Source organism: Anarrhichthys ocellatus, unplaced genomic scaffold (genome assembly GCF_004355925.1).
Source record: "Anarrhichthys ocellatus isolate YVR2014 unplaced genomic scaffold, GSC_Weel_1.0 scaffold62, whole genome shotgun sequence".
In the NCBI taxonomy this organism is placed as follows: domain Eukaryota; kingdom Metazoa; phylum Chordata; class Actinopteri; order Perciformes; family Anarhichadidae; genus Anarrhichthys; species Anarrhichthys ocellatus.
Genome location: NW_022280092.1, coordinates 1215122 through 1226455, shown reverse-complemented (window position 1 = coordinate 1226455; position 11334 = coordinate 1215122). Strand labels below are relative to the sequence as shown.

At 41.3% G+C, this 11334-nt stretch overlaps 1 protein-coding gene across 1 annotated transcript in view; it reads right to left on the bottom strand.

Annotated features, from left to right (window-relative positions):
- pitpnc1a (phosphatidylinositol transfer protein cytoplasmic 1a) overlaps positions 1 to 10028 on the bottom strand; it is a 35404-nt gene extending 25376 nt beyond the window's left edge. The window contains exon 1 of the mRNA XM_031872146.1: positions 9434 to 10028. Within this exon, the coding sequence (XP_031728006.1) occupies positions 9434 to 9481 (48 nt within the window). The 5' untranslated portion in view covers positions 9482 to 10028. The remainder of the gene's footprint in view (positions 1 to 9433) is intronic.
- Between the last annotated feature and the right edge of the window lie 1306 nt (positions 10029 to 11334).

Below are 11334 nucleotides of genomic sequence, written 5' to 3'. Positions count from 1 at the left end.
ACACACACACACACACACACACACACACACACACACACACACACACACATGCTCACTTACTGCACACAAGAGGCCACTTCATCATCAAAGAGATTTTTAATCAGTTGTGAGCTGCTGATGTTCCTATAGTAACCAGCGACACTTGTACCTGCAATAGTATGTGCACTGTGTATCTGCGCATACATGAATACACCCACAAACGGTAGAAGGGTGTGGACATGCATTTGCATGGATGTGTTTCATGGTCAAAACAGGGCTGTTTAATTGTGAAGCAGCCCTTTGGCATGGCACTAAGAGCCACTCGTGAGAAGGTTAATAGCACATGCAGGTATATTTCACGTTACTTTAATTGTGTTTTGGTAATGACCGGGGAATGGGAGATGATTGGGTGCCGGTGGAGTTGGAGTGAACTTCTCCTTTGAAGGCGAACCCTTTCAAAGAATCAGGTGTCATTCAGACACATTCATGTGTGTTACTTGTACGGATTGGGGTTATAACGTATGCGTCAGCAAGGCAGCAGTCTCGTGTTTAGCAAACTGTCATTCAGAGAAAACAAAGAACTCAAGGAAATCAATTTCACCCCGGTGACAGCGTAACGTCTGTGAAACAAACGTGATGGAATATGGATTCATCAACATAAAAGGACTCGACGATGGCAGGATGGGTAATGATTAAGTGCCTTGAAGAGTTGTTTATTTTCCTATCCTTTGTTAGAAGGGCACTTGTTGTAGTGATACGCTCAAGTGCACTCCCAAACGTCTGACCCTCTGTGAGCCTTGGCAATTTACGGTTAACAATAAGGGGCTTCTTTGCGTAGGTTTACGTCCGTGTAAGCAGAAGCATAATTTCTGTTTAAAACGTTGGCAGATTTGTTTCCTATTTTAACACAAGATTGAAGGCTGGAGATAAGACTTTCTTGTTTCGATGGATGTTCTGTAGCAACCGCTTTGGGGAATCAGTGCCATTTAAAAACAAAAGAAAGCAAATGACTGATGCACGTCACTCCCCATTATCATATAATGATTCTGATCACATAAACAATCCACCGCCAATGCGTCCTGATGCATTGTGATCACATTATAGTGTGGCATGCCCAGCTGGTGCCCTTCTCACACAGCATCTCTCCTACCACCTGCCCCATAACTCTACCGACACATTCACAGTGTGTCAGCGCAGCTTCTATTCTCAGTCGCCATTGTTTCTCCTTGTTTAGACAGAATGTTGACAGTAAGTAAGGTTTAGGAGGAGAGGAGGAGAAGAGCTGGGGTACAAGGGAGAAATGGAGAGACAGGCGATTGAGAGCTTCCTGTTATGAAAAGGTGAATGACGACAGCTTCCCATTAAACTGGAGGAAGTGCAGCCTGCACACACAAAAAAAATCATATAAATGCATTTTTCACACCAGTGTAGTCGCCAAACCTGAACTTGCGAATCGGCCGATATGGGCTACCAATGAGATAAAAGTGCATTCTTAAAAAATATGTGCATATATTTATATATATATATATATATAACATCCCAGAATGTGTTTACAAGACATCAGCAAGACAGTTTCGACTGTTTACTTTTTGTCCCCACCAAAGCATGATCTACAGGACGCGTTTCTGTTCGTAGTTTTTACTTAAAGTTTTTGGTCTAAAAGCTTCTTCATCGCCTCAATGTCAAAAATGTCTGCACCTCTGCTGTTATTGTAACGCCAAATACGAAGGCCGTAATCCAAGATGGCAACAGCGAAATTGGCAAACTCGAGGCTTCAACGCGGCAGTCCACAAACCGATGGGTGACTATGGGTCACGATGACTACGTCCACTTCTTACAGTCTATGAGGGTAATGAGTTGACAATTCTGTCTGATATCAGACAATTAACAACATATTCTGTAGTTTAATTTAAAGGACATTGTATTGTTGGTTTTACTGTATTCTTTGTTAATCAGTGTGTTAGTATACGTTTGCAGTAATGTGTAGTGCTAGCAGGACTCGACATTCTTGTTTATAAGGGAAATGTTAATGAATGTCCTGACCTTATCCAGCTATAATGAGCAGAGCTGATCTAAGTAAAAATGTCCTCACATTGCTTGTGCACATTTCATTAGATACTGCAAAATAAATAATATCTTTGTGGCAGATTTTTCCTGGAATTAGAGTAGTGTACCCAGGTTCTTAGAAAGTGTCAATGTGTGTGTGTGTGTGTGTGTGTGTGGAAGAGACCATTAAAAACATGTCACCGCTTCTTCTAACCCCACAGGACCTCTGTTTGAAGCTCAGTGCTGCAATGTGTGGCGTTTCAGACATACAGCCAGAGGCAGCAGCATCGGAACATAACAGATGACAAGCAATGGTATGACTCCCCCCCCTCAAGGTTCAGCACACACGTGTGTCATGCATTCATTTCAGTTCAACCATCATAGCGTGAAATTGTTATTGGCCGATAATCAGTAAAAATATGCGATCAGGAGATCGTCATAAATATTGGCTGATCCCTGATAATGCTACATTGTGAGCAATCTATGTTGAATCAGCAGAAACAGAGCTAGTGATGTTGGCATTGGCTTTCTTTCTTCCATTAATGTCTGTTAATAACATTAGTTAATAATTTTAGTGCAGGGCTACCCGGAGCTTTACAATCTGTCCCACTGGCTAAATTACTGAGACTACATCGTCACTACAGTGCGCAGGTTTTAGCTGTTGGAGCGACAGGAGCAAAAATAAAAGCGGCAAGGCCGGCATTTTACATGAGATTAGATGCATCATGTGTTAAGCCATTGAGGCTGCATTCACACAAAATGAGGTGCTGCCGAGAAAACACCAGTCCGCACATTTATTTAGTCAGTTTAAGTATTTTGCATTGTTTTTTTTCATCAGAAGTATCTAATTTGTGACCCTCCTGTCTCTTATTATTTTTTTTATTGTTTATTGTTTAGTCCCTGACAATTTATTCTATCCTCTAGAATCAAACAGATCCAACACCCAGCCTTGCTGTTATCATGCACAACACCAGTAAAACTCCAGCAGTACGGTTGCTTAGTGATGTAGCTATCAACTAAAGGGATAATTCACTAAATGGGGAAATGCAATGTAGAAATCTAATATTTAGGTTGTCAACAGGGCTTGTGGAAGTTTATTTCTCAGCATAGTTATCATTTTGTCCTTAATTCTCCTAAGTCAGTCTGATCATTCCCTTTTTCTCTGTCTAGGTCTCTTCTCTAAATCATCAAGCAGCTATATGTAGATATTAAATAGAAGAAGAAAATAATGATTCAGTGCGCTGGATAATAAACTGCCACCCTCTCTGAGTTTGTACTGTACGCTCTCTTTGTCTAGCTACACAAAACTGTGTGTGTGTGTGTCTTTTGTGAGCCAGTTGCATCTTTGTTTTCTTCTTGACTCTGGCCTATTACCCACTTGATCCCCATGTTTGGCTGTTATTCTTCCCAGCTCACCTCTGTCTGGTTGTCTGCCCTTTATCGACTGTGTGCCTTAAATGAATGAACGCACTATGTCTACTGTGATCCAGCCAATATCAAAGGCTCTCCCCTCACCGCCGGTCCACTAGCCACCCTGGTTCTCACGACCTCCAGTCACTTGACCAACTGTTCTTGCACATTAACTGCTCTTAATTTAGTCCTCTCTACTATAAATAGAAAACTGCTGGCCCTACATGTTTACCAGATCAATAATGTTGCTACATAGACATTGCAGACGGGCCATTTTTGCCAGTTTGTCTGTTTTAGTATGTAACCCTGCCACGCCTTCTTAGTAATATGCCTAAAAATGTTTACTCTGCATGCATTCTGTGCAATACTTCGTCCTACGTGGCCCCTTGCAGGCAAGTAAAAAGAAGCAGCTGGCAAAACTTTGCATCACGGAGGTTGCGCATCTCCGTCTACACACACTCCCCAGGCCAACAGCAGAGAAGGCAGTGACATGGACCGCAATTTAAGGGGAAGTGGGCATGACAGGAGAATGACACACAAGAGTTCCAAAGCCAAACTCCAACCACAAGGGTCGGAACTACATGCTATGCTTTTTAGACCACTGGATCACCACATCGCCATCTTTAGGTAATATATCGGATGTCTTTGGGACCATTTTTGTAACCATCCAACTAACAGACAAAAAGGGTCCTATACTTGCTGGTGGTCGAGGCCAAAACAGAGTGCTACAGTTTTTCACTCGACTGCATTACACTCTTATACAATCCATTTACAGGCCAAATAAAGCTTGCCAAGTTATCGCCTTTTAAAGCTGCCGCGTTTGCTCTTTCGTATTTAAAACCTTGGAATCTGTAGAGTAAATATTGTGTGGTGGGTTAAAATGTGAAGAGAAAGAAAGAGAGCGACACAGACTTTTAATAAGAGTCAGACAGACCAAAGATACAATCAAAGCAGATATTAAGACATAGAAGTGTATGCTTGACTCTCTCTCTGCTGTATATCATCTCTGTGCGGATTTGCCACTGCGTCACTAATCCAGTGCACCAAAATCTGAATTCCCCCCCCAGCTCATCACAAACACACGCAGAATGATGAAGCACACTAACATGATTATGTAGGAGCCTGGACACGAAAAACATATCGCATTCATTGTCTGCAATTGCCCATTGTTTGCCAAAAGATGAGCCAAGCCGACCACAATGTAACGCACTGATGAACGTAAAGCCAATGTTGCTGGATCCCAAAATAATGTATTACACAGAAAACAGCAACAGTCTGACTCAGAGAGAGAAGAGCTCAGCTGGAGAAGAGCAGAAAATTAGCTTTAATAGCAAAGCCATAATCTCAGATAAGGCTTGTGAGCGCAACCTCGAAAATACCACCAGGGTTTCAATTACCCCCACAGCGGGTTCTCATTCAGCGCTGTCCTATGAGCCGGCAGGCTGGCAGCTGGATAGAAGTCAGGCAAATGGAAGCAATTTAAGAAATGGTATGCAGATAAATAACCAAACTGACTGATCACTATCAGTTACAACCTGAGGTAGAACATAAAGCAATATAGAGTCGACTGTTGAAGACGTACGTAAACAGGCACCGAGTACAGACCATTGCAACAGTCCAGCAGAGGAAGCAACGAATAAAACGTAACATTGGAAAACATAACAGCAAACTACAGCAAAGACGGGGCAGAGAACCACTCCATTGCATTCTTGTCGTGCATTATCTTTCTTTGATTTCATGTTTAAATCCACACGTGCCAATTTAAAAAGTTGAAAATGTACTCCACACCAGTACAGCATATCAGCTGAGCAGATGTTGGAGCGTAAAACAGTGAAGTGAAAGTAGTGAATAAACTGTGATGGGTCTGGACTGATGGCTCTGTTGATAGTAGTAGTGGTTTAAACACTAGCACTGATTTACAGTGTAATTAAGCTCAATTTGAATGACTCAGAGGGCTCATTTACTGCCTTTATTAAACAGTGATGGCGAGCAGACACTTCCCCTGTCTTTTATCAGAGCATTCTCCAAAGCTCATTACTCAGGATCTGATCAAGGAAGCGGTGAGAGTAATTCAACTGCTGCCCACGTGCAGAATAGACATTCTCAGTTCTTTAGCCAGCGAATGGGTAATTAATTGCAGAAGAAACAGCATGGTGATTTATGAGGCAGAGGAGACTCTGCTCCGTGTAGTCTGAAAACAAATGTGAGAAGGAATCGTTCGTAGCTGTATGTGAGATTTGTTTTAGGAGGTACTGAAGATTAGTTTTGCCTGTATATCCATTCATCAGATATACCCGGTTTAATTTCCTCAACAATATGAATTTTTTCGTATATAGCCACACCGGTGAATAGCGTGCCGATTCCTATTTACGTTAATTTAAATTATAGTGTTCATACATGTATTTTAAAACATTTTGTTTTGAAAAGAAGCAATGTTAAAGTTGTTGGCATATCTAACTTATTTATTTAAAAGTTGTTGTTTTTTTTTTTACTACGTTGCAGTGTGCACAAAAAATGGCTTATTCTGCAACTGTTTTATGCATTCTGATAACTGATAGCATATAATATGCAGTCTTCATATATTGTACAATGTATTTTGTGGGGGGTAAGCTACCGTATAGTAATTAAAGTCTTAAGTATATACATATTGACATTTAAATGTTTTTTAAATATATATTCTAAGTAGTCCTGGCAGTATAATAAGCACTATTAAACCTATTAAAAGGCCCAGTCATGCAGACAAATAAATAAATAAATAAATAAATAAATAAAGTACAGATGCTCAATAACAATTCCAGAGGCCAAAACAAAATCGTTCTGAATTAGACAGACTCTCTGAGAACTGGCAGATCATCTCAGTGAGCATCTTTCTCTCCATCTGGTGTGAGAGAGTCAGGTCTAAGTAACAGGCTTCTCGCTAGTCCGAACACAGAGTGTCCACTCTGGGGACGTAACGATCTTGGGTGTGAGCCTGGCGTCTCAGTATGCGGGGACACAAACAAACATATGGAAACCCCCAGGGACTGACCTTACACTGACTGGCTGATGTCCCCTCAATCGAAACAAGCGTCTGTCTCCTAAGCAGGTTCCGATCACGAAGAATGTCAGCATGTGGGTTTGTGTATGTCCTGTGTTACTCTGGCCTCTCTCTACTATTAAAAGTGATTGTGACAATCAAATCCCCCCCCCATCAAACTGTGTCATATGTTTAACAAATAGCATTCATAGTTAGTATGAATGTAACATTATAGAGTTATAAGTCTCACCAACTTATGCACAAAAAGAACAGAAAGAAATATGCAACAGAATACTCCGAACCTTGCATATTGTTGGCATTAAGGAAGAGAGTGCTGCAGCTATTTCTTAGTTACATGTTTTTGTAATAGTCAACTGAACTGCATTACTACCATGAAGACATCATCATGACGCCGTCTCCAATTTTGTTTCCTCAGCAGTGCAATAATGTAATCACCTCCTGAAGACTTGTAGATTGTTGGTAATGAAATTCCTGATCTGTGTGTGCAACAAAACCCGTCCGCTTCACTAACGGACTCGTATTTATCTGTGCCCGGACGCATTAAACCTCTCAGGCTATAAGATTGCCTCATTTTCGTCTCAGGATGCCTAAAGATGAGTTGTAGATTTAGTCACTATCACGATTTCTTAGGATGTTGTAAGGGAAGCCGTTTGATCTCCACGCGTTTAGCCGGAGCTACTTGAGTAATCCTTTAAGCTTTGCTAGAACATCCTTAGTAACCACTTTCCAAAGCACATTTGAAGAAACTCATATCAGTCTCTTTCAGGTGAACACGACTGGACCAACTGGACAGCTGTTATAGCTACTGTCAATAACGTAACCTTCGTGTTTGGACTCGCAACTTTGTTGGAAGCTATAGCCGAACTGCCTCATATATTAACGTTTGCCATGTGGTTTTGTTGAAACTCACCAGTTTTGTCGACTCCTGCCATGTTTGGCTATCTCCTTTCTTGCGGTCACAGTAACGTTTGAAACTTGAGGTAGTTTATTATGCAACTGGGCACTAAAGAGGAGCCTGTTTCCCTCATGCTGCAATGGCATTGAAGGAGATTCATATTTGTGACTCTTATGATGTGTCAGCAATGCATACAATATAACCCGGACTCTCAGGCACTAAATGGATTACATATTACTCATCATAAATCCGGTATACTGACTCTGTGAGATGAAGATATGTTTCTATCATGCATCCAATTTTCATAGAAGCCCATAGCAGTAATTTGCATAACAAGATGACGGCACCACTGAAAGATATATTGACCACATGTCATCGGTTGCTGCTGCGTTGAATTAGGAAAGAAGAGAAAGTGGTTTTTTTTCCCCTTTTACTTTGTTTGCATTAGAAAATAGTTTCCATCACCAGTTTTTCAAACTCTTCTGAGATAATCTCTCTCTCACACACACACAATACGGGTAATGACTATGAGTTATGTGTCTTTGTATGTGTGGGCATGCTGCAACAATGAATAGATTACAAATGTTAATTTGTCAAGTCCATGACGGATCAATAGATTAGGTTGAACCCCATAATTATCACAACAGATGTGAAAGCCTTTAGCTGGCCACAGAGGACACCGGTGTCTTCTATCACCATCGGAGCAAAGCAAAGAAGAAGAGCCAATCAGCCTCAGGACGCGTTGTGATAAAGCGGCATCCTGGTAATTATAAACATGAAACTCACAGAAACGAAGTGGGACGACAGAGCAAGATCAGGATCAGGGGCAGGATCTATAGACTTCAGGAGAGGCTGTTCAAGACTCTCTGGGGTACAGATTTCATCCTCGCCCAATCTAAGAACGCAACAATGAGCTTGGCTGGACTGCAGTGAATGATTGTATCTTCACAAACAGCTGACTAAGACACATTTAATGGTGGCGCAGTATAGTGACTCTTTGAACCACACTTATTCACCCTTTAGGTGGGAGCCGATGTCACGTCATAAACTGGGTTAAATGGTGTGTAAAACCTTACAGTCTCAGTCTCAATAAAACACTTGCTGGAGCATCTGTTGTTTAGGTCCAGGCGTGAAACATTTAAAAAGGTAGGACTGAAGCAGATAAAGGAGAGACAGGGGCGGGACAAAGCAGAAATCTAAGAAACACAGTCACAACTCAGTTGAGCGCTGAACATTTGAAAAATACTGTATCTTATTTTGCATCCTAAAATGTCAAAACTCAGCAGCAATCCTTGATGGTGGTGCTGTTTCTGTGTCACTGTGACCTGCGGGCAACTTCAGCCAGCAGCAGACGCTTCTCTCCCTCATCCGTTCTTCACCCCGACCCGTCTCCAAACAGAAACACTGTGTGTGTGAAAGTGTCTCTACAGACGAAAGGCGACCAGAAATTAGGTCATTTAGCCCTGAGACGGAGCGCATGCATCAATTACATGCACTCAAAAATAAGGAGTGCAAAGGTAACAACACAAAAGTCATGTTAATATATATACGACCATGTGGCCGATAAAAACACAATGTTGTTTAAAGGAGAGGAGACAGAATAATAGCTGTGAACACATGTAGTAGAAAGCAATTTGCGTCCACACACATTACTTATCACCACTTACAAAGCATGCAATCACAATCCAGACACTCAAAGGAAAACAGATGCACGATTTGTCCATTGGTACCAATCTGCTGCTGCTAGCTGTACACAGTCTCCTAAACTGCATGACTTCCCTTGAACACATAAGAGCTTTTTAGGCTAAAAGAGAGACAACAGCAGCTCCACCCGGTGGTTGCTCTTTGACCCCGCACCTCGGTTACACGGGGCTCAATACGTCCTTTGGTGCAAAATGACAAACGCATCACTGACAACTTTGCAAGATTACGGGTTGATAGTAAACACAACGTGCGCACCTGCGATCCTGTGGCTGTTAGCCACGCATTTGTGATGGAAGAGCAGCCAATCAGCAGACAACAGAGGGATGCAAAACACGAGGAAACCCAAGAAAAACTTCACCTACCTCCTCCACTGTGAGGGGCATGCAGATGCGGTACTCCTTCATCAACATAGTCCTTTGTACGACGTGTGATGGCAACGCAGAGGAAGGCGTAGTAGGTCGTCGGGCTTCGGTCTGGAGTGCGATGCTGCAAGTCAGTTATTTCATTGAAATGATTTGTCCAGAGAAACGAGGCAACGGAGTTCCACAAATTCACTAAATCCTTCCTCACTCTGAAACGCGCTATGCCTACGTGAGTCTCTACACAACCAGGTCCGAAGTACAAGGGGGTCTTTTAAGGGTTAATTTTACCCTGCAGTCGCCAGTTTGTAGAAACTAATCCAACAGCATCAATTTGGGTTTTTTTCGGGTAACGTCTGCAGTGTGGAAAGTGTACCGAAATCACACCAAACTCCCCAAACAAGTCGCTTTAAACTACCGCAGCTTGAAGCAGCTACTTGTAACCGGACGAGGATTGATCCTGTCGTCGTCGCAAACACTCTTCATTTAACCGTGTGCACGTTAAAAAGGAGCTCCTCGCGTGCACCAGTGTGTCTCCTGCTCCTTCGACAGAGCTCCGCTCAGAGATGCGCAGCAGCAGCAGCCGCCGCCGCGTGGATACGCTGCGTCAAGTGAGAGAGAGAGAGAGAGAGAGAGAGAGAGAGAGAGAGAGAGAGAGAGAGAGAGAGAGAGAGAGAGAGAGAGCAGTGTGCAGGAAACACGAGGATGCCACTGTACAGGTTCCCTATTAGAAACGATGAAACCTTTGAGCTATTGTATAACAAATACAAGTAATGTTAAAAGTCTTATTGCTCATTTGTTTTTGTTTTTTTTAGCAGCTGTTCAATATTGGCCGTTTGCGTTAAGCATTCGGTCAGATCTTATTGTCATGTAGGGTCGGAACGGAAGTCCTTCGTGTTTTTGTAGCTCGTTTAACTTTCCCTCCACAGGCTCACAGCTTCAGGATTTCAAGCATCTTTACATTTTTTTAAATTTCAGTTTTCAAAAAAAAAAAAAAAGGATGAAAACTTTTATGTCAGATAAGTGAACCGATGTTTAACCCTTCGTGTGATGTATTGCATTTGTATCTGACAAAGCCTTGGTCTAGGTAAGCTCATGACATGTGGTAACTGTGTGCAGCACTAACTATGTTTCATTATTATATATCTGTGATACAGTTTGTTTGTTTCATTTCTGTATTGGCATCAATTAAACAGAACCCCTTTATTTGACTTAAGAGAACCATATGGTTCATATATATAGGTTAAGATGATAAACACATCACATATAATATAATATAGGATAGGATAATAGGATTATACATGAGACGTCTATATACAGGCTCATTATGTCTTGGTTCTGACCCGGGACTTGTAGTTTTAGAGCTGACCTTGGTTCTGAACTGGAGCTGACCATGGTTCTGAATTTAGACAAGATTAAAAATGTGCTGTTTGAGTAAAAGTTTTCCACATAACTTGAGCCAGCTGTGTGATGATTGAAAACAAAACGTTTCCTCTCATGTCTCTAAATATAATTTAATGCCACTTTCAAATAAGTCAACCTTTAAAACTGGTTTATACATTATAACCAATGCTTTATTAATGTCGAATAAAATATTTGATAATTCTGTCTAGATCCTGTATAAGTAATGAAGAATAACTTTGCGGATGCCTTATACTTTATACTTCTGCAAACAGAGCAGAGCACTATAACATGCAGTACTCTTTTCAAACGGCAGAGGTCGCCAGAGACCGTAATGTTAGTCAGACTACATTTCAATTTAAATTTTTGGAACATATTATAATAACTATCATTAATATATGGTAAATTGACTTAACTTAAGGTGATAGTTATTTTACTGATAATAAACTAATGATTATTAATTAATGCTATAATTCATTTTTATTCAATAGCAAATGTAGTTA